We start from the raw sequence: 19,706 nt of genomic DNA, 5'->3' as shown, positions 1-19,706 counted from the left end.
GAGCAAGGAACGATCCTCAACATAATTCCGTCGATCCAATATTCTGTACTGTACATGGGGCTTATGTGGTAATTGCTATTATAACACTTTACTAGCATATCATCAACCGACATCGGACGCTTACCCGGGGTCCATGGATGAACATGTCCAGGTATGAATAGGCGATAGGACCTCACCGATATCGGGTCCGCCCTGTCCAAGACCTTCTGGGAACCCCGCAAGATGTCTGCATTTATGTCAGGTACTTCATGAATCAGATCAATCATACGTGACTCGTGCAAAGCAGATCTAATGGAGAAAGATACAATATGATGTCTTCCCAGTCAATTCTCACACAAACACAACTGCGGAGTTGCACAAACTCTACGGGCTTCCCTGAGGGCTTTGCCTCTGCCGAACGCCGACCAACTAACCTCAATATGCACATTCGATGCGATACTCGACAAAGGAAATATAGACTTTGACGACTTCAGCCGCTGGAAGCCGCTCTGTTATCTTATCACTGCTCTGATCGAGTTAGGCTCAATAAAAACTTTTTGTATGTGTAGGGCGTGGCGGGCAACGAGAATGACTAGTAAATAATTGGTGTTGCCATATGACTATACAAACGTCACCCTTGCTGCCCCTCCGTCTCCGTCTGCTTCCTACTGATTCACTTTTATTTCCTACCCATTTACTCGCGTCACCATAACGTTACACAACATGCCTCCAGCAGCAATTGACGTGGATCTCGTCGCCGAGACGGATACCGTACGTGACAAAACGTGCGTAATTTCAGTTATACCGTGATGTTAACATGACTACTAGTCGGCCATCACTATTCCCAACCCATTGACCCTCGATGGAATCTCCAAGAGAAGAACTGCTGCTGGCAAGTTGATCGCCGGAGTAGCAGCATTGGGCAACGTTGAAGCATTCAAGGGCGAGACCCAGCATCTTCACAAGCCCTTTGCTAAGAGATGGGATCGTGAGTCAGCCTGTGAGAGTGTAGCTTCGACCAATTTCTGACCGTATTCAAAAGACCACCTGAACCCCGAAGCTCGCGCGCGTAAGGGTAACCGTCTTAAGGGCGCCGCCGTCTACCTGAAAACCCCTGGATTGATCTCTCTGGGCGGTGGACTTCCCTCTTCCGAATACTTCCCCTTCGACGAGCTTTCGTTCAAGACGGCCCAGGTCGGCCACTACACAGAGAAGGAAGTGCACGAGGATGGAGTTATGGTCACTGCGGGAAAGCACGACCTTGCGGAAGACAAGGGCCTGTTCGACATCGCCACCGCCTTCAACTACGGCCAGGGATGCGGCAGCGCACAGCTTCTCCGCTTCATCTACGAGCATACCGAGATTGTGCACCAGCCGAAGTACCGCGACTGGCAATGCACCATGACGATAGGCTCCACATCCGCTCTTGACATGTGCCTGCGAATGTTCACCCAGCGCGGAGATTTCGTGCTAGCCGAGGAGTACACCTTCTCCGCAGCCGTGGAGACGGCAGCTCCCATGGGCGTGAGAATGGTTGGCGTCGGCATGGACGACGAGGGATTGCTGGCCGAATCTATGGACGAGATCTTGAGTAACTGGGACGAGAAGGCCAGAGGAGGCAAGAAGCCTGCCCTCCTTTACACCGTCCCTACCGGTCAGAACCCGACTGGTGCGACTCAGAGCGCGGCCAGAAGACGTGCCGTCTACGAGGTCGCACAGAAGCACGATGTGATTATCCTCGAGGACGAGCCGTAAGTGCCCCTTTTTGATGCAACTCATATGCGAGTCATACTGACGACGAAGCAGATACTACTACCTCCAGATGGCGCCCTACGCCGGTCCAGATGCACCTGAGGCAGCGCCGCCGAAGTCTCACGAGGAGTTCCTCAGCGCTCTCGTGCCCTCTTTCCTGTCTCTCGACACTGATGGTCGCGTCGTACGCATGGACTCTTTCTCCAAGGTCGTCTCGCCCGGCTCGCGTATCGGATGGATCACCGCGCCTGCGCAGATTGTGGACAGATACGGCAAGCACGCCGACGTCAGCACCCAGTCGCCCAGCGGAATGAGTCAGTTGATCATGTACAAGCTCCTCGATGAGACGTGGGGTCACCAAGGGTACCTCGACTGGCTGATCCACATCCGCATGGAGTACACGCGCCGCAGAAACGTCATGCTCGCCGCGTGTGACGCGCACCTGCCCAAGGAAGTCATGAGCTGGAAGGCCCCGATGGCGGGCATGTTCGTAAGTCTTTTTTCCTTGTCCATACCGACCCTCGCGCCCCTCAATGTATATTGAAGCCAATTTACTGACCATCTTCTCTTCCAGCACTGGCTCCAAATCGACTACAAGAAACACCCCGATTACCCCAACAAGTCGATCGAGGACATCGAGGAGTCAATCTTCTTGGCCAACATTGCCAATGGCGCTCTGGCCATGAAGGGCACCTGGTTCTACGCCGACGACGAGGCCGAGCACGACACCATGTTCTTCCGCACGACCTATGCCGCCGCGCCCTTCGATAAGATCAAGGAGGGCATCAAGAGGCTCGGAGACGCTGTTAGACACGAGTTCAAATTGGCTGCTTGAAGGGACGGAATATATCAAAGTACTTTGATTTCGTCAGAACCCAAAAAGGGGGGGGGTTTCGTGCTTGTTTTTGCTTGGGTAATTGATACTTTTTGCATTTCGTCAGCACGTTCACTTGCTTGCTCTGCTGTTGCTCGACTGGGGTTCGAGAAAACACAAAAAGGAGTTTTCACTAGATAGAGGATTATAGAGATCGGTCTTCATGGATTGATTTTTTTGCTACGTATGAAAGGCTATGCTTTTTCCGACTCCACAACCTCTCTAACTTTGCGCTCACTTGTGCTTCTTTGGCGAAATGAGCAACAACATGTTTCTCTACATCTATGATATATCCCCTCTCCCTCTCCCCCGCGCAACGTCGTTTCCACGTACAGCTTGACTTCAACCAAACAGCCCAAATCTAGTTGATGAAGTTGATGCAGAAGAAATGCAAGATCAGACTGCCAAAGACGTAATCGGCGAAAGCTCTATACCCAAAGAGTCCGTCAGCTCGCTCTCTCGTGCTCTTGCCCTCATGGGAACCCCGTTTGTCTATGGTTTTGCGGGAAAAGGAAAAAACGAACCTCTCGTGTGATATACTGCCAAACTCGGCCTTGTTCTCCGGATTTGTCTGGATTCTCAAGCTGGCCGTCAGGACGAATTGGCCGACCGTGGCCGCGAAGCCGGACAGGAAGGCGTTGAAGGGCTGTGGGTTTGGAAGATTCAGGTCAGCATGTGTGTATCTTTACATGTCATGTCTTTCATTTCATCTCTGGCTTAATCTCCACGCGGCGGTAGGACATCCAGCGCTAAGCGTGAGACCAGGCCCCGTCGGGAGAAGAAAAATGAACCAAGAGCAACATACATAGTTTCCAGCAATAACGCAATACCCAAACTGCAGCACACCAACAACGAGCAGAAACGCCATGAAGACATCAATCAACTTGACGCGCTGAGGAGTCTTTTGCACGTAGCGATCCCATACGCCCAGGAGCACATCCTGTGCGTCTGCTGATGACGATGAGGACGATGATTTGGTGGCTGATCGTGTGCTGGGTTTGGTCGGTTGTGAGGACGCTGTGGTTTGGCCGTGCGAGGGCGCTGCTACTGAGGGGGGGATGTTCGAGGGGGTGGTGCTGCCGCTGAGGAGGAAGAGGCTGCTGCGGCGTTTCTTTTGGGTGCCATGGCTGCGGTTCGGAAGAGGATGAGTGAGAGGAGTCCGGGTCGTTGCTCGAGACGGCGATAGGTTGGTGGGTCAGTTGGACACGTCTTCGCTTCTCAATCGACAACGAAAGAGCTGATGTATAGCTAGGCTCCCTTGCAGCGAGGGAATTCAAGAATGATTGGAGTCGTCGGATACTCTTAATTATCGTGTACGTGGAATGGTATTGCAGCAGTTTGATCTATTGTAGAAACCCCTTCGGCTTTTGGAGATGGAGATGTAGCCAACAAGCAACTTCCACACCTTCCTCCATTACAGCCGCGCACGGTCCAGCGCTTCCGTAACGCGCAACTACCTTATTTGTACGGTAATACAGTGGGTGGAAGCTTTCCCCGCTCTGCTGGTCGCGTCTGTTTGCCGGAGAGAGAGAGAGAGAGAGAGAGAGAGAGAGAGAGAGAGAGAGTACCCCAATTATTTACTGAAAGTACTAGACATCGATATATTATACACTACACATTCCATTATACTGTACCATTCACACCCTACACATATAGTAACATACACACTCCACAAGAATATCTTCCCAAAACTCCACAATACAAAATGAGTCTCGCGTGAGTCCCTCCTATCTCGACATCTTCTTCTTGCTCACAACTCACAACCATCCCCAGCACCATCGCCTACATCCTCGCCTCTCTGACCGCCGGCGGCGGCACAATTGGCTACGCGCGCACAGGATCCATCCCCAGCGTGGCAGCCGGATGCACCGTCGGAGCCCTGTACGCGGCCGGAGGCTACCGCATGGCCAACCGGGCGACTTACGGCGTCGAACTCGCTCTGCTGGCTAGCATTTTGCTCGCTGGAAGCAGTATCCCGCGCGCGATCAAGTCTGGCAAGCCCCTGCCTATCGGACTGAGTGTGCTTGCGGCTTACGGTCTGTTCACTTTTGGAAACGCCTGGCAGAATCGCGTTGTTTGAGGGGTTCTTTGACGGGTTAGGGTGGGTCTCTGGACTTTTGGCGTTGTGTGCATGGCAAAAGGTGTGCTGGATGGAAATCAAGTCGTGGAGGGGAGAGGCGCGGATTGTGACTGTTCCTTCGAATGACTCGGTTCTTTCGATTGTTGCTCGTCTCGTGCTCTCTCGCGCTGTGTGCATATCAACAGAGTCTGTATGTCATATCTACCAACTTTTCTCAAACGCTACCTCGACGATGCGAATGTGGGTATCAATCAAATGTTCAAAAGGTCATCATCATAATGCTCCTCGGCTCCATAGCGGTCATCAGCATCAGAAACGTCGATGGATTGTGGGACTGTCTCCTCCTCAGCTTCATTCAGTGCGTCCCCTATGTCTGAGCTCTCCGCCAGGATCTGTCTCGCTTTCTCCACGCTGCAGTCCGCGTCTTCCATGACCAGCGCCAACGCCATCTCTGGCACGAGGACCGACTGCAGGTATCCCGACACACCTCCCGACACCCCTTTTGCCGATATGACCCTGTCAGAGCCTGCGCGTTGCCGTAGTTCGGTCCCGAATGTTTGCAGAATGTACGCAGTCCTGCTCATGGTCAGTGATGTCATCTGCAGACAATGTGGCGAGACGTACATGACTTTCTCTCCTTTACTACCGTAGTAGCCAACTTGTGATCCTCCATGGGCCTCATTTTCGAGTGTCTGTCCCGGCGTCTTGGATTTGCCACTCCGTAGTCGCTTCTCCAATTCGTCTCTGTATGGCGAATGAGCCGTGCCGCACAGCACATCGTGTATCCTTTGATTGTGGGTTCCCAATCTCGCAGGAAGTGTGGCCCAATCGATCTCCGGATACTCTCGCTCTTCCCAAGTCTTCTTTGCAGCGCGCGCCTTGTGCAACTTGCAGAAGAGCTCTTGTAGCCTGAAGTTCATGCGTTTCGTCCCACATCTCTCGATCAGGAAGTCCTGTTTGAAGGTTTCGTCGACCTCTTCGCCGCATATTGGACACGGCGCGGAAGCGTGCTCTGCACTTGACGCCGGGGGCTTGACTTCGATCACTTCGTGCTCGTCGTGGCTGGAAAGACTCGACAGGGAAGACGACCTCGACCGAGAGCCGTGCGGCGGCGATTCCGTGCTCGAGGGTAGGTGTCCAGCAGCATAGCCCACAGGACGGCGGAACTTTGGTCCACCTTGCTGGGCAGACGGCTCCGTCGTCGACTCCATGACTCCAGAAGGTGGCCGGAAGCTCACCGATTTGCCGGATCTCGTTGTCGAACCTTGAGAAGCACCACTAGCATTCCTCTTGGACCCACCGTCCTGTGACGACAGACCTTTGGGTCTCTTGAGCGCCGCAGACTTACCATACCCCACCCTCTGGCGCTTTTGAGAAGACTGAGAAAAGACTATGTTCTCGGCCTCATTGTCGTCGTAGTCGTCTATCTTGCTGTCCGCATCAACTTCTGCTCGGCCCGAGTCTGTGACGGTCCTCCTTGACGAGACTTTTGGGTTCGCGAGCGACGCGTAGGAGCGTTTGGAACCAGTGCTGCCATGTATTTCGGTGCTCCTCGGTGCTCGGATAAGTTTCTGCGGCGGGCGGGCATTATATCCCTTGATATTCTTCTGGTCGTCCTCGCTGCCGCTGCCGCTGCCGCTGCCGCTACTTGCGTTGTCGCCAGACTCAGGCTCACGGTAGACGTCCTCGGTCAGGGTCGTGTTCTTTATCTGGTGAAGCGGTCGTCTGGTGTTTTCTTCGTGGTCTTTGACTGTGGCGTGTGGTTTATTGTTCACCGTGCGAAGAAGCGGTTTGGCAGCTCGAGTCAAACCGTTCATGACGACGTCGTGACATGCATGCGCGGTATAGCGAGAAGCCTGCGGAAGGGACTGTGCTAGGAGTGAGTGCTTGTCCCCTCTGATCTTTCCACGTAGGAAAAATATAGGAACTCGACAAGCAGGTATAACTATAATTGTACAGCAGGTGCCGATTCAGCTTTCGGGCAGACGCGTCCCATAAATCCGCAACGCCGCGATTGCTGCAAATGCGACGCGTTCATTGTCTCTCCTTATCGTGATAACACAAAATGTCTTGTATCTCCGTATTCTCTTTTCCCCACACGCAACGCGGGAACATGCACTCTTCAACATGATATTCCGTCTGGCGACCCTGCCCTTGTCTGATTGACGAAGGGACTACTGTTCCGTGAGTCGACTAGATATACACGATGTTGCAACTTCTCTTATGCCCTCTGGTACACTAGCAGTATCAGTCTTGAAAGGCTCTCGATTTGTGTTCATATACACAGACAAGCATGGCGAAGTCAAGTGATTGGGCGTTCGATTGCGTGGTAGGTGAAGTGAAAACGTGACGTTGCATAATCTGGCGTTTCGCGTGCTGCCTCACACTGAGACGCCGCCTCCATAAAAGTACATATGGGTATATCATCCTGCTCCTAGACTCTGATGGGGCCCCCCCGACTTCAACACTCTCATTGTGCTTCCATATCGTGGGCGGGTTTTACGTCCATCCAAAAAGATCCTCCCTACACCTCCATTCCGCTGAAAACGCTCATATAAACATGCTGTAAAAGTCGTCACGCTGTATCCCTGGTGGTTTCCTCCCTATCATCAAGTAATGATGGCCTTCATTACTCGGACTCTTCCTCATCATAGTCCTCTTCCATGTCTTCGTCATCATCATCACCATCGCCGTAGTCATGCGAGATGGCGATGGCGTAAGCCGGAGCAGGCATCGGCACAGGACTCGTCCTGACCGAGTGCGACTTCTCCGGCATATTTTCGAGTAGGCTCTCGGTAGCATCGAGAATTCTTAGTGCTCCCTCGAGCCACTCCGCTCGTCGGCTGCTCACGCCAAGTGCCCACCTGTACTCCTTCAATCTGTTGCGATAGAACTCTGCCTCTTCATGTCCCGGCGCTGTAGCACGCAAAAGGTTGCCAAAGGTGCTGATGAGTGCAAAGTTCGTCGTTGAAGCAAAATACCAGAATGATTCGAGATGTTCTGGTTTGAGTCTGTTGACAAAGTCCATGGCCGAAATGAGTCGTGTCTTTGCTGCCGAACGACATATGTAGAGCAGGTAAGGGTCAGCGACTGCAGGATCAAGTGACTGCACAATGCGGCGGTGGATGGATATCTCGGTAGCAAAGTATGCGAGGTGAAGGTAGCCTTTTCGTAATGTCAGAAATGTTCCCGTAGATCTCTCAACAGACCAGATCACACTTACCGTTCGATGACAACTTTCCACTGGAATAAGCATCCATTCGTGCAATAGCAGGCAACCTCGCGAACCACTCCTTCAACTTCAACTGTACAGGTTTCGCCTTGGCGAGGATCAGCTGTGTAGCGTGAGCACCCCCTCGATCAAACTCAGCAACAGCCTTTTGGGTATAGAAGACGTCGATGACCTCGGCCATAATTCCGGTCAATTCAATCATTTGCGCAAAGACCAGTCGACTCTTCTCGTCTTCTTCGTCATCTTCATCAGCCAATATCTCTTGATCTGCAGTAGAATATTCTTCATTAAAGTCTGATGAGACCAGAGGTGTGACCGCCCAGTCAGCGGCTTGTATATGTGATGGACGGCCATGCACAAGAGCAGTCCATTTGTCCTGCATGTATAGTGCCCAAGCCAGACGCCTCCTGAGCCTTCGTTCCCACATCGGGACGGACCAATTGGTACAGTCTAGATGTAAACCCAGATCCTGCGCTAGAGCCACGAGCTGGACTGTCAATCCCCAATCGGTGGCTTGTCGGCGCTGTAGTAAGAGTAGGCCAGCCTGTAGCACTGATAACTTGGGTCGTTGCATTGCAACGTTCAACGATTTCATTGCAAGATCCTCCAGAACATACGTTAGAGGCTTGGGGTGTTGAGACAGGACAGGATCCTGTGACCACCACTTCAGAGCGAGCAAGTACATTCCGGCCAGTAGAGCCGCGCTGAACTGACGATCTCCGTCTCGATGTCGATTTAAAAAGGTGGTTTTCTGGAGTATCGGGAAGCTGGGGTGAACATTGCGGAAGTAAATGTCGATGAGAGCAGGGCCATACGGAGCGACTGCTTGCTCCACGGCCATCAGAGCTTGCATCTCATCCTCGTGCGTAGAGAAGGATGCGTCGTTGTGCATCGTGAAGTAGTCGTTGCCAGCAACCTTACGAATCTTACCAAACCCCACGCTGGTCTCGGTCTGGTCGCCGAGGATAGCAAGGCCAAGAAGAGAAGGATCAATTGCTGTAGTCCGTCCGATGTGCCGACAATGCTGCTCCCTTTGCAAACTTAGTGTTTCGCCAAGAGGAACTCTTCGATCAACATGGGCTGTGTGGTTAAGTTGGAAAACATCATTCGAAGGAGCGGAGGTTGGGGGACGTTGTGTGCTCCTTGGGCTCAAGGGGGGTTGATCAGAGGTGAGTCTCGGGCTGCCAAATGTCAGTCTTGACCTAAAATGCTAAGGTCGACGGAAGCATTACCTTTTAGATGGCTGAGACTCTGCGCTGTAGGATGATTCCTCTAGCTTACGTTTCCGCGGTTGAGCAGCCTCGACGAATGTGCAGTCTTGCTTGTGGAATTCACAGAGAACACAGCGAAGTGAATCCTGCAACACGCACTTGCTTTTGCGTCTACGGCAGCCGTCACCTATCGATTGATCTCTCGTCAGCATCTGTTTTTCTAGACTATGTATACATTATTGCTCCCATATAGGAAAGCAAGAACGAACATACAAGGTCTCTCTCTACGATTTCGAGGAGCGCCCACTAAGACGAAGAGAGTCAGTGGTTAATGGTCCATAACAACAACATGGATGACGACATTGAACTTACCACTGCGCGGTCTCACGGTACTGATTGCCATTGGGTTGGAGCGAGGAGCGAGAGGTTGTATAGCCACGGCGGTGGCCATTCTGGATGGATGACAAGCGTGTTTAATGTCACAGTAGCGACCTGACGTCGCGGGTTGATAGGCTGTCGCGGGCGACGGCGATTGAGACAAGGGTCGAATAGTAATAGCTATTATATCGGCCGAATTTGCAAATGCACACGAGAGATATACGGGGAGATGCGTGCGACCTGCCTATCAAACAAACAGCACTAAGGGTATAGATAAAGGGTAATTGGCTTTTTTTTTAAGGATCCCCCTCTGGCGATACAGATTGGGGCAAGATCAGTGCATGTGCGGTCTCAAAAAGGGAACCGTGGAAAGGCGAGTAGAATGAGGTAGTGTTATTAGGCTGTCTAATCACCCTTACAGAGAGGGGAATCCATCATTTCATATCAGTCACGGGCATCAGAAGGTTGAGATACAGGACGGAGCATCTAAGCGTGGAGAGAGGGTCTTCGACAATTTTTGTTTGTCACGGTGACAAACCGAAACCATTTAATGCCGTGCAAACCACGAGCTAAGAGGTTTTAGGCGCGTGGGCACGACTCACGGAAAATAGAGTTGCGATAAGGAATTGAAACGGCCCAATCAGCGAAACCTATATTCACGAGGACTGGATTTCGAGTCCGTGCAAGTTTATGTATCACTGTGTATCAAGAACGACAATCACCCGTCCACACCCGAATGAGCGATAGCAGCATCTCTAAACTCGACGGCTTACAAGGAACGGTGTGTCCATGATGACAATACCGCTTCTGGGATTGACACATTGAAACCAAATCGTGGGTTTCCACGACACATGAAGGACTTGGGATGGAGGGAATGCGAACGGCGTTAGTCAAAGGGTGTCTCAGAAGGTTTGTCTTTACGGTAACCCCACGGCATCTGAAAGCGATGACATCCCCGCTGCGAGATCAGTGGAGATAAAGTATCGTGTGCTTACACCACCTTAACCATAAACATGTGTCGCTCATTCGTCATGCATGTCACTCGACCGAGCAATCTCCTTGGCCGCTTCGAGTCAAGTCGCCCAAAAGAATCATTGAGACCACATTTTTGAGTTATCAAACACGTGCTGCGGCGATGCTGGTAAAAGGCAAATAGAGTGACATTTGGATTTGCCAATCTGCATGGAAATCCTAATTTACACTATTAATCACAGCTCATCTCTCTTTCGATGCTGGTGGTTAGCAGCCTCAACATCTTCCTCCCACTGTTTCTTCTTCGGATTGCGAGGTGTCTCGCCTCTTTCCTGCAGGATTGTACCGTCACCTCTCCGGACCACTTCGACAGGTTCTTCTTCTTCTTCAACGGACGCTCCACCTATTCGCATCTCCTCCCTGCCTGCTTCGGCCATCTGACCAATCTTCTGCGACAAGCTACCCGGCGGGCTGGGATCGCGATACTTGCCATCGGGACCCTTCTTAGCTCCCATACCGCCACCACCCACGGGCACTCCTGGTGCTGCTTGACGGTCCTCGTGGCTCATTCTGAAAGTAGGGATGGCGCCAGATGCACTCGGCTGAACACGCAAGGGTGGCCGAGAGGACAAGGCAGTGTGTAAAGAGTCAGAACTGGGCTGGGCCCTAGACGTGATACCGAACGCGGCGAATATGTAGAGAAAAGGCTTGAAAAGTAGGTACTTCAGAGGCAACCAGATGAACCACCAGGCAGGTCCGTAGATGATCCTTCGGAAGATGAGCCAGCAAAGGGTAGCGACGAGTATGTAGAAGGCGGTTTCCAGGTACCAGGTATCGCTCTTCTGACTGCGGACAAGGGTGCCCAGTAGAGACTTGCTACTCGACAAGAGTGAGTCCAAACCACTGTAGCGCTCGCCTAGATCAGCTAGAGCAGCTGTAGACTGGTCCAAAGTCTCCTGGGCGAAGCGAGAACGAGACAGTTCCGACGTGAGCAGGTCGTGAGTGCGGCGAAGAGCAGATGTGACGTCGCCAGAAGCGTTGACCAGGATCTCGTCTTGTGTAAGCTGCCTGGACTGCTGAGGCTTCCGTCCCGCAAATAAGTCTGTGGAAGGAGACGGTGATGATGACGCTGAAGGTTGCTGTTGTAAACCGGCGAGGAGGGCTTCCCGTTCTCGTTGTTTGGCCGCTTCAGATGCGTGTTTTGAGGTGAGTTGTGCTTTACGAAAACGACTCCGGGCGCTGTGCAGGAGTTAGAAGGGAATACATGAGTGTAAAGGAAACGATGGCGCCTCTCGTACTGTGTCACTTCTTCTTCTAGACGGGCAACTTGAGCTGCTGTGCGCGCTCTCTCTCGCTCCTTGATGCTGTCACGTCTTCGGTGCGTCCCACTCGACCACTGACTTATGAGATCGTCGACTTCTTGCTTGACCTGGTCTAGGCTATCTTCGTTCTGCTTGAGATGTTCGCGGATGTCCTGCACGAGGTCGATGGCCAACTGGTCGTGTTCGTCTTGCGGGGTAGTCGCAGGCGTCTGGCTGGTGGACTTGGACAGGCGGTTTATTAGTTGGAAGGTGACTTTGAGTTGATCGGAAAGAGCTGCAATGTTTGCAGACACCGACGAGGCGCTCATCGAGGAATATATGGGATGTGGGTAGCAGGGATGATTGTATCGACTATGTAGTTTGTTATTGACCTGTTGTCATCATCTCGTAACTTGTCAGTGTTCAAGAACAATAATAGTTAACAGATCTTTGGACGTAGTCCCGTGTACAGTGACACTTTACCGTAAAACAACTTCCCCAGAAAATGGAAACAAGGCCGGATATTGCCGCATCAAAAGTTCGCTGAACCAGTCCGCCGCAAGTGGAATCACAACACACCATCCATCTCATCTACCCGCGACCTGAATAACGCACCGCGAAGACTGCCTGTATAAGGCATCACATAGAGCGTTTCGAAGATCTCGAAGTGCAATAAGTGGTAATCCCACAACAACAACAACAACAACAACAACAACAACACCCCGTTCCATACACGACCACCCACCACCTACCGGGCAAAACCTCGACAAGCACCACTGCGATCCTGCACCTTCTGAATCAAGATGATCACACGATTCCTGACCTCTGTGTCGACGAGCTTCTCGCCGTTCAACCCAAAGTCCGGCAAGACGGCGCGCAACTTCCTCGCCATGCTACCACCGAACGCCCGCAGCAGCATGGCTATCAACGTCAAGATGCTGCCCAGGTCTGAGGTCGCTAAGCCTGCTGTGCTGGCTCTTACTTTCAGTACGACTCCTCCTGTCCCGTGACTTTGTCCTTTACGTCTTATTTGGCGGAATACATGTACTGACTTTGGTTCGTCTGCGCAGAAGATGGCAAGGAAATGAAATTGGATCTCGAGCAGTTGAAGATCAAGGATATCATGATTGAGGTGGATAGACATTCGCGTATGCTGGGAAGACAGGAAGAGCTGAACGGATAGATGATTTTCCTTATCCTTTGGTCTTTTGCTAGAACCCGCTCACAATACAGCGAGGCGTATGGAGTCAAAAGGTTTGCGGGTGCTGTCTACAGAGGCAGTACCTTGGGAACATCGTCATGTTAACTGCTATTCTTTGGTTCTAGATCACACAGGAACATGTTCGCATATATTTCACAAGAGCAAGATGTGACAGTTTCTGCATTTCCCGTGGATTATACTTCTATCTCAATGCACTACTACACGTTTTTCCATTTTCTCCTAGTTCAACATTTACACGGCAGCGCCGGAGATGAAGAACCACTTGTCAATGCTGGGATCAATGGGGGCAGGGGCCTTGTTCTCGCCCTGGGGGATGTTGAGAGCGGAGGCCTCGGTGCGGTCAGCAGAGTGAGAGACGGTGGTGTTGGCGCTAGATAATCAAGTTAGTTGAAAGTCGCAAAATGCAAGATCTTGTAGTAGAAAAGTAAGCTTACAGCGAGATCTCTCCCTTCTGGGTCTTGCCAGTGATGAGCTTCTCCCAGGCCTCGGCGCACTCACGGACAACGTCCATGGCGTACTTCTTGTTCTTGCACTCGCCGCTGAAAGCGAACTGGTTCTCGGGCTTTCCGTCGGGGATCTTGTAGATACGGAACCACTCGTTGGAGGCACGGAGAAGACCAGGGAGGTGTCTCTCGACATCCTCAATGTCGTTGAGCTTGGGTGCCAAGGGGTCGTTGACATCAATGACAATGATCTTCCAGTCAGTCTCACCCTCGTCGAGGAGAGCCATGACACCGAGGACCTTGACCTGCTTGACCTCACCAGGCTTGGCGACAAGCTCACCGATCTCGCAAACATCGAGAGGGTCGTTGTCTCCGTTGGCCTTGGTCTCGGGGTGCATGACGTTGGGATCCTCCCAGGTCTGCGTGTCATGTCAGTCGATGCTCTCGCCATGTTCACACGACAAGCATCACAACGTACCTGAGGGAAAGCACCGTAGTTCCAGAGGTAACCCTTGTGGGGGAAGCAGTTGCGGACGAAGCGGAGCTTGCCCTTCTTGGTGTCCTGCTTGATGGGGTTGAGGGCCTCCTCCTTGGAGATCTGCCATTGTGTGAGTTTGGAATCATTTCTCTCGTCCGGAAACCGTCATTGCACTCGAACAAGACGGTCATGGTGCAGACATACCTCCTGCTTGGCGTTTGTCCAGCGGGGCACCTCGACAACCATGTTCAGGATGGTCTGCTGCTCATTGGCGTAGAGGGGGATGTCGTGGAAGGGCGAGACTGGGACGCCATCCTTCTCAATGAAGATACGGTAGTCAAGAGTGTGGGCAGCGCCAACGTGGCGAGTGGTGTATTGAGGAGCCATGGTTGGGTTGTTTGATGTATGTAGAACAGAGGAGGCGGACAAGTGACGAGCGACCTTGGACTTTCGAAAAACGGAAATGCCCGTTTCGGTGGGGTCGAAGCTGCGGCGGTGAACCAACGCCGGGGAGCGAAGGCACCGAACAGGACAATACGTGAAACCAATGCCAGACACGCTCTTCCATACTCTGCCGCCATTATGCAGGCCGGTCCGTAATACAGAGAGGCTCTCCATACCTGACTATTGGCTCACTCCGTACCGCTCACGAACAGGCTGGTCTTGTTCCCCTGTATATAATTGTGTAATGCCAATTCCAATGTGCTAACCTCGGAAGAAGCTGAAACCGAAGCTTCACAAAAATGGCGAGCTTTGTTGCTGCGCGCTCTCGAGGCGCTGTACCTTATGTTCCAGGGTCCATGCGGCCGACTTCGCCTCACCTTTGGCGCGACCGGATGCCAGCATGGCTACAGTAGTATACGTGTGATACAGATAGCGTGCATTCGTGGTGTTGATGAAACGTCATGTTTGTCAATCTCACCAAGCAGGGGTCAGCTGGAAGTGGTATAGAAATACAGGAAAATGTGCTGAACACCAATGTTTCTTAATCAATATAGCTTATTGGGCTGCCAAAACCCCGCCAACCCATCTGTAGGACCGTCCAATGGGAGCTGCTCTTCGACATGATGATTCTTCCAGAAAGATGAAATGCCCTGATCGACCTCTTGAGAGTTGTTAGAGTCCTCACTGCCGATGGGCCCGACCTTCGGGCTCCCTGTGCTTTGTCCACTGCAGAATTCACCGACCCATCCGCGAAGCTCGGCTTCTATGCCGTAAGACTGACAAGATGCGATGACATCTATCGGTCTTCTCTCTACCTCTTCATATTCATCCCAGCTACCACTGTCGGCATCTGCTTGGTAAGTCTCTTCAAATACTGGGATCGGTGGTCTGCATGAGATTTGCTCTTGATAGATGCCAGGTCCTGGAGATGCTGAATATGCATACTGACGCTTTTTTTCTGCTCGATCGCTTCGTGTCATCACAAGATGCGCAGGCTGGCAAGTAAATGTAGCTCGATGATGCAATTGGCGTCTATCTGCATTTCTGCACTCGGCCAGGATGCTTTTCAAGGGCGAGGACGAAGGGGTTTGTCCAGAGCATATCTCCGTCTCTTTTTGCATGTCTATAGCGTTAGCACTGTGTCGCGCGTCGTGCACCAGACAGCGATCTTCTACCGGAATACTTGACATGTTCGACCAGTCAAAGGTGTTATCGATATGACAGACACAATCTGTATTGACTACTATGTTTCCTTGCTCAAGATTGACGTGCCGTTGATCTACACATGCAAGTGGATCAGCATGACTGCAGCCTGAATGATGCCGTGATTTGTTGCTACATGTGCTTTGTGTTGTTCCTGATGTATGCAGCTTTCCGGCGAGAAGACTAATGCATTCGAACCCAATAGCTGACCGGATGTGATGATGTTTATCGCTGTGAGCCTGACATGATTCTGTCTGGTCTTCTTCAGATATTTGGCCTTTGAGCCTTGTCGTCTCTTCATGGCGTTGGATGTCTCTGTCCTTGCAGGCTCGCTCGAAATAGCTTGATATGCCTGCTTCTTCGACATCTTTGTGAGACTTGGTCCCTCCAGCTGCTCCGGGCTTCACGATAATTGTGCTCTTTCCTCGCATTTTTGGGCTAGAATGATGCTGGCGTTATTGCTCTTCTTCGTGATCTTTCTCTTTTTGCAGGAATCGCATCTCTGAAAAGACCAGGTCGGGCACTTGTAACGCATTAACCAAGCCTTTCGTCGTAGGTCTCAAGCATAACTTACATCCTGGTCTTTGTACCAACCCGGAGGAACGTCCTTGGACATAGACACCTTTCTTGCTTGGTTTCAACTACTTTGACATCAGCTCAGACTCTCGCTTGACCTACGCACCGCATCCTACTTACTGTAAGCCGAGATCTTGATACGTTGGTCGCGCGATAGTTCTCTACCAATCCTCCACCATTGTGTCTGTTACGTCTCTTCCTCGATTTAGTCTTTTCCGTCCGATTTTTTTTTTGTACAGCTTCTCTTTCGTTTCATACTTATACATGAATGAGCGTCTGCGCCACGGGCCTTGGTCGTTCCATTGCCTCAATGCCTTTTTGTAGGATCATACTTGTCAGGTCTGGTTTCGTTACGCTTCCTTCTCCGATATTCCACTGGCTTCGACCTGTCGAGGATGGACTGGATGACAAGAGGTGGGCCAAAAATCGAGACGACAATGATGCAGATGAAAATTGCAGTGACAGCTCATTTGAGCGTGAGTATTCCACATGATAATTCTCTTTAATTTTCGCAGCGTCAGAGACTTTTGTGACCTTTGCGTCGCCTCGACCGTCAGAATTAATCTTGTCGGAAGTATGAAAGGCGATAGGCAACGACTCATTAAGCAGTATTTCATCAACATCGTGCAGCCATCGACGGACATCCATGCTGAGCACTAAGTCTCAACCTGGTGTTGTAGCACACCGCGCATGATCTACTCGGAAACAGTCTGGAAGCATACCGGCAGGCTGTATCTGTAGAGCGCCTTCCTCACTGGGAGCCCGATTATCTCAGGACCGAGTCGTGCTCGAGTGATGCTATGTCGATCAAGAATCCATGTTGGTAGCTCCTTCATTCTTAAGCGTAGCTCGAACTTGGGGCGTCTAGCACACTAAAATCAAAACCTGCAATAATTTGCAATTGTACCACTTTATAATATGCATCTCATCACGATGTCGTTGAGTAGGTAGATGCGTGCCAACGGATGCAACACTATAAGTTCGAATCTTGAGGGACACATTTGCTCGCCTGTACACAGCATAAGCCTGCAGCCCCACTGCCTGCGGCGTGTGATGGATTTTCACATGCATCATTGATGGTCGAGCCGTGTCAGTAACTATGTACCTAACTCAGTCATTGTGATGGCATTTCAGAACCGAACTCATCACAATGCCTGCGGTCGATACAAGAAGTAGAGTATTGTGGAATATCATCATGTCACTCTGTCGTGAGTGAATCAGACAGCCCACCTGCTTAGCTGAAACAGTAGAACGCGCCTGCTGACAATGTAACACAAACCGGCGTGCAGTATACTTTCGACCAAAGCTGCTTGTTGATGAGTGGAGATGCATTTTGCTCGAGGTGGGCCACAGTAGCCTAGACGTGCGAGGCACACTGACAGTCAGGTACTTGCCCCGTGTACAGTACATCGATATCATGTATTTTAAACCTGTACTCATGATTCATTGGCAAGCCATATTCGCGGGGAAGTTTGAGCTCGCATTCGGGCGCTTGACCGTATTCGGGAGCAAAGCTAGTTCGGCATCGATTTGGTATGGTCTGAGCACAGGCGCTAGCAAGATGAGTTAGGGGGATCTGTTCTCCACATACGCTTGCTCAGTCCTGGGCCTGGTATTAATGCTCGACATGTCAGAGTACCATGATGATAAAAGCAAAAAGGCAAAGGCGGATCGTTGTTTAGTCTGTTGCGAACGAAAAGCATAACGCTCAGTAACATATGCGCTAGTGAGGGATGGGAAATTGAGACTTGCGATTGTTGAAAAATGCATGCCAGACGATGTGTGAGACATGTGCGGCAACCATGTGAATCTGTAGTGATAGGCCGGGTGATGGACCGCATGGTCCCAATTATTATATTGTACAGTACGCCAATAGCCAACCCACTACGACTAGGTATGTAAACAACCCGCCCCGGCTACTGCACACTGGCGCCGCACAAACAAGTTCCATGGCGTGCTATCAGAACCATCGTCTGCAGCGAATCAAGCTTGAACGGCTGATTACAGTAGCGTGCTTTTGCTGCATGAGGGGCAATCCAGCTCCCACCTTCTTGCTCGCTCGCTCTGGCACTCCTCCTGAACCCTGGACAAAACCAACAGAGCTGCATCCGCACTCACCGTTTCCAGTCTACAAACGTGTCCTTCTCTCTCAGAGGTCTGTTCGTTTCAATTTCTCAAGTCACTTTGTTCTTGACGGCCTGGATCTGATCATTGCGATTTAATAATAATCCACTTGTAAGTTTGATCACATCCCAGCATTTTACTTCGTACTACCACGTACGTTCAAGTGCTTGTCGCAATCTGGATGAATCGTAGCTTACACATTGATCAGTACTCGTCCGATCAGCATCGCGTAGAAATCGCGATTATCGCTGAAAGCATGTCCAAACTCTTTATTGGGTATTTGTATCTGCATCCTTCATTCAATGATCTCTCACTGACATGTTTTAGTGGCCTCGCCTGGCACACAGATGATGTTACTCTACGCGCCAAGTTCGAAGAGTTCGGCGTGGTCGAAGAGGCAGTGTGTACCCCCCATATGGTCACTTAGCGACTCTGAACAGGAGATCATGGATATTCACACACATACAGGTTGTTGTGAAGGATCGTGACACCGGTCGCAGCCGTGGTTTTGGTTTCGTTCGCTTCCAGAACGAGAGCGAAGCTGAAGCTGCCATCGCTGGAATGAACGAAGTCGAGTAAGCGTCATCTGTCTTGTCATTTCCTGACGAGAAAGCCAAGTCGCGCTATGCGCCAGTACAACAGTCCTTCGAAATTGATACTTGACGATAGATTCGATGGACGCACCATCCGTGTCGACAAAGCTTCAGAGCGCGCCAGCGGAGGAGGTGGTGGTGGTGGCTTTGCCAACCGCGGCTACAACAACCCTCGTGGCGGCGGCTACGGCGGCGGCAGCGGTGGAGGTGGTAGCTACGGCGGCTACGGTATGATTTCCCTCTTGCAACCGGGGCGTAAATCTGTTGTTGACAAGTCTCTCTATAGGCGGCGGCGGCTACAGTCAACAAGGTGGCCAGCAAGGCGGCCAGGGTGGTCAGCAGGGCGGTCAGCAGGGCGGTACGTAAAGCGAAAGCCATACGGTGATGACTATTGCTGACTAGATGTAGGTTACGGCAACGCCCCTCCTGGCGGCAACTGGCGCTCCCCTCAAGGCTACGGCAGCGGTGGCGGTCAAGGAGGATATCCCAGCAATGGAGGTGGATACCGATCTTAGCGACGTCGTATCTTATCCGCGGCTACAAAGCCTTACGAAGTGCGGGTAGTAGTTCAATGACATTAGGATGGAGTATTCCGTAAGCTGCGACGGTGAAACGAAAAGGGCTGGTCCGGAAGAAAGATTTTCATTACCTCGAACATGCTTGCTGCACTTTTATCATGCACGATACCTCAGATAGCAAATGATATCAGACGAAAGGTTTCTCTACATACCATGATGAAGCTAGCACAGCGACGAGCACTATCGCGTGTCCGGATTCGAGCAGCTTTTGCTTGACAAGAGACGATCACACTACTCGTACACCTGGAAACTGAAGCAGTGTGATC

General features: G+C 51.4%; 8 protein-coding genes across 8 annotated transcripts; 4 read left to right on the top strand and 4 right to left on the bottom strand.

The window, feature by feature from the left end:
• Positions 1 to 702: 702 nt before the first annotated feature.
• Positions 703 to 2,566, top strand: AAFC00_001757 (uncharacterized protein; the record flags this gene model as incomplete). The annotated part of the gene is made up of 5 exons (XM_069340985.1): positions 703 to 750; positions 808 to 967; positions 1,022 to 1,730; positions 1,786 to 2,221; positions 2,306 to 2,566. 5 exons carry the CDS (start codon positions 703 to 705, stop codon positions 2,564 to 2,566), a joined length of 1,614 nt encoding a protein of 537 aa, XP_069204496.1.
• Positions 2,567 to 4,310: 1,744 nt separating this feature from the next.
• AAFC00_001756 (uncharacterized protein) lies at positions 4,311 to 4,685 on the top strand (the record flags this gene model as incomplete). The annotated part of the gene is made up of 2 exons (XM_069340984.1): positions 4,311 to 4,321; positions 4,379 to 4,685. 2 exons carry the CDS (start codon positions 4,311 to 4,313, stop codon positions 4,683 to 4,685), a joined length of 318 nt encoding a protein of 105 aa, XP_069204495.1.
• A 251-nt stretch (positions 4,686 to 4,936) lies between these two features.
• AAFC00_001755 (uncharacterized protein) lies at positions 4,937 to 6,502 on the bottom strand (the record flags this gene model as incomplete). The annotated part of the gene is made up of 2 exons (XM_069340983.1): positions 4,937 to 5,261; positions 5,310 to 6,502. The coding sequence occupies 2 exons, from the start codon at positions 6,500 to 6,502 to the stop codon at positions 4,937 to 4,939; spliced, it is 1,518 nt and encodes a 505-aa protein (XP_069204494.1).
• An 812-nt stretch (positions 6,503 to 7,314) lies between these two features.
• AAFC00_001754 (uncharacterized protein) lies at positions 7,315 to 9,579 on the bottom strand (the record flags this gene model as incomplete). The annotated part of the gene is made up of 5 exons (XM_069340982.1): positions 7,315 to 7,850; positions 7,909 to 9,098; positions 9,150 to 9,315; positions 9,402 to 9,434; positions 9,501 to 9,579. The coding sequence occupies 5 exons, from the start codon at positions 9,577 to 9,579 to the stop codon at positions 7,315 to 7,317; spliced, it is 2,004 nt and encodes a 667-aa protein (XP_069204493.1).
• A 1,135-nt stretch (positions 9,580 to 10,714) lies between these two features.
• Positions 10,715 to 12,108, bottom strand: AAFC00_001753 (uncharacterized protein; the record flags this gene model as incomplete). Its single annotated transcript, XM_069340981.1, has 2 exons — positions 10,715 to 11,717; positions 11,777 to 12,108. 2 exons carry the CDS (start codon positions 12,106 to 12,108, stop codon positions 10,715 to 10,717), a joined length of 1,335 nt encoding a protein of 444 aa, XP_069204492.1.
• Positions 12,109 to 12,582: 474 nt separating this feature from the next.
• AAFC00_001752 (mitochondrial 54S ribosomal protein mL53) lies at positions 12,583 to 12,962 on the top strand (the record flags this gene model as incomplete). Its single annotated transcript, XM_069340980.1, has 2 exons — positions 12,583 to 12,766; positions 12,850 to 12,962. 2 exons carry the CDS (start codon positions 12,583 to 12,585, stop codon positions 12,960 to 12,962), a joined length of 297 nt encoding a protein of 98 aa, XP_069204491.1.
• Positions 12,963 to 13,232: 270 nt separating this feature from the next.
• AAFC00_001751 (uncharacterized protein) lies at positions 13,233 to 14,309 on the bottom strand (the record flags this gene model as incomplete). Its single annotated transcript, XM_069340979.1, has 4 exons — positions 13,233 to 13,371; positions 13,436 to 13,863; positions 13,923 to 14,042; positions 14,127 to 14,309. 4 exons carry the CDS (start codon positions 14,307 to 14,309, stop codon positions 13,233 to 13,235), a joined length of 870 nt encoding a protein of 289 aa, XP_069204490.1.
• Positions 14,310 to 18,525: 4,216 nt separating this feature from the next.
• Positions 18,526 to 19,377, top strand: AAFC00_001750 (uncharacterized protein; the record flags this gene model as incomplete). The annotated part of the gene is made up of 6 exons (XM_069340978.1): positions 18,526 to 18,545; positions 18,597 to 18,669; positions 18,738 to 18,844; positions 18,939 to 19,090; positions 19,149 to 19,220; positions 19,271 to 19,377. 6 exons carry the CDS (start codon positions 18,526 to 18,528, stop codon positions 19,375 to 19,377), a joined length of 531 nt encoding a protein of 176 aa, XP_069204489.1.
• Between the last annotated feature and the right edge of the window lie 329 nt (positions 19,378 to 19,706).

This window comes from Neodothiora populina (assembly GCF_041146345.1).
Source record: "Neodothiora populina strain CPC 39397 chromosome Unknown canker_contig_13, whole genome shotgun sequence".
Lineage (NCBI taxonomy): Eukaryota > Fungi > Ascomycota > Dothideomycetes > Dothideales > Dothioraceae > Neodothiora > Neodothiora populina.
Note: the sequence above shows the minus strand (reverse complement) of the source record. Positions and strands in the feature narration are given on the sequence as shown.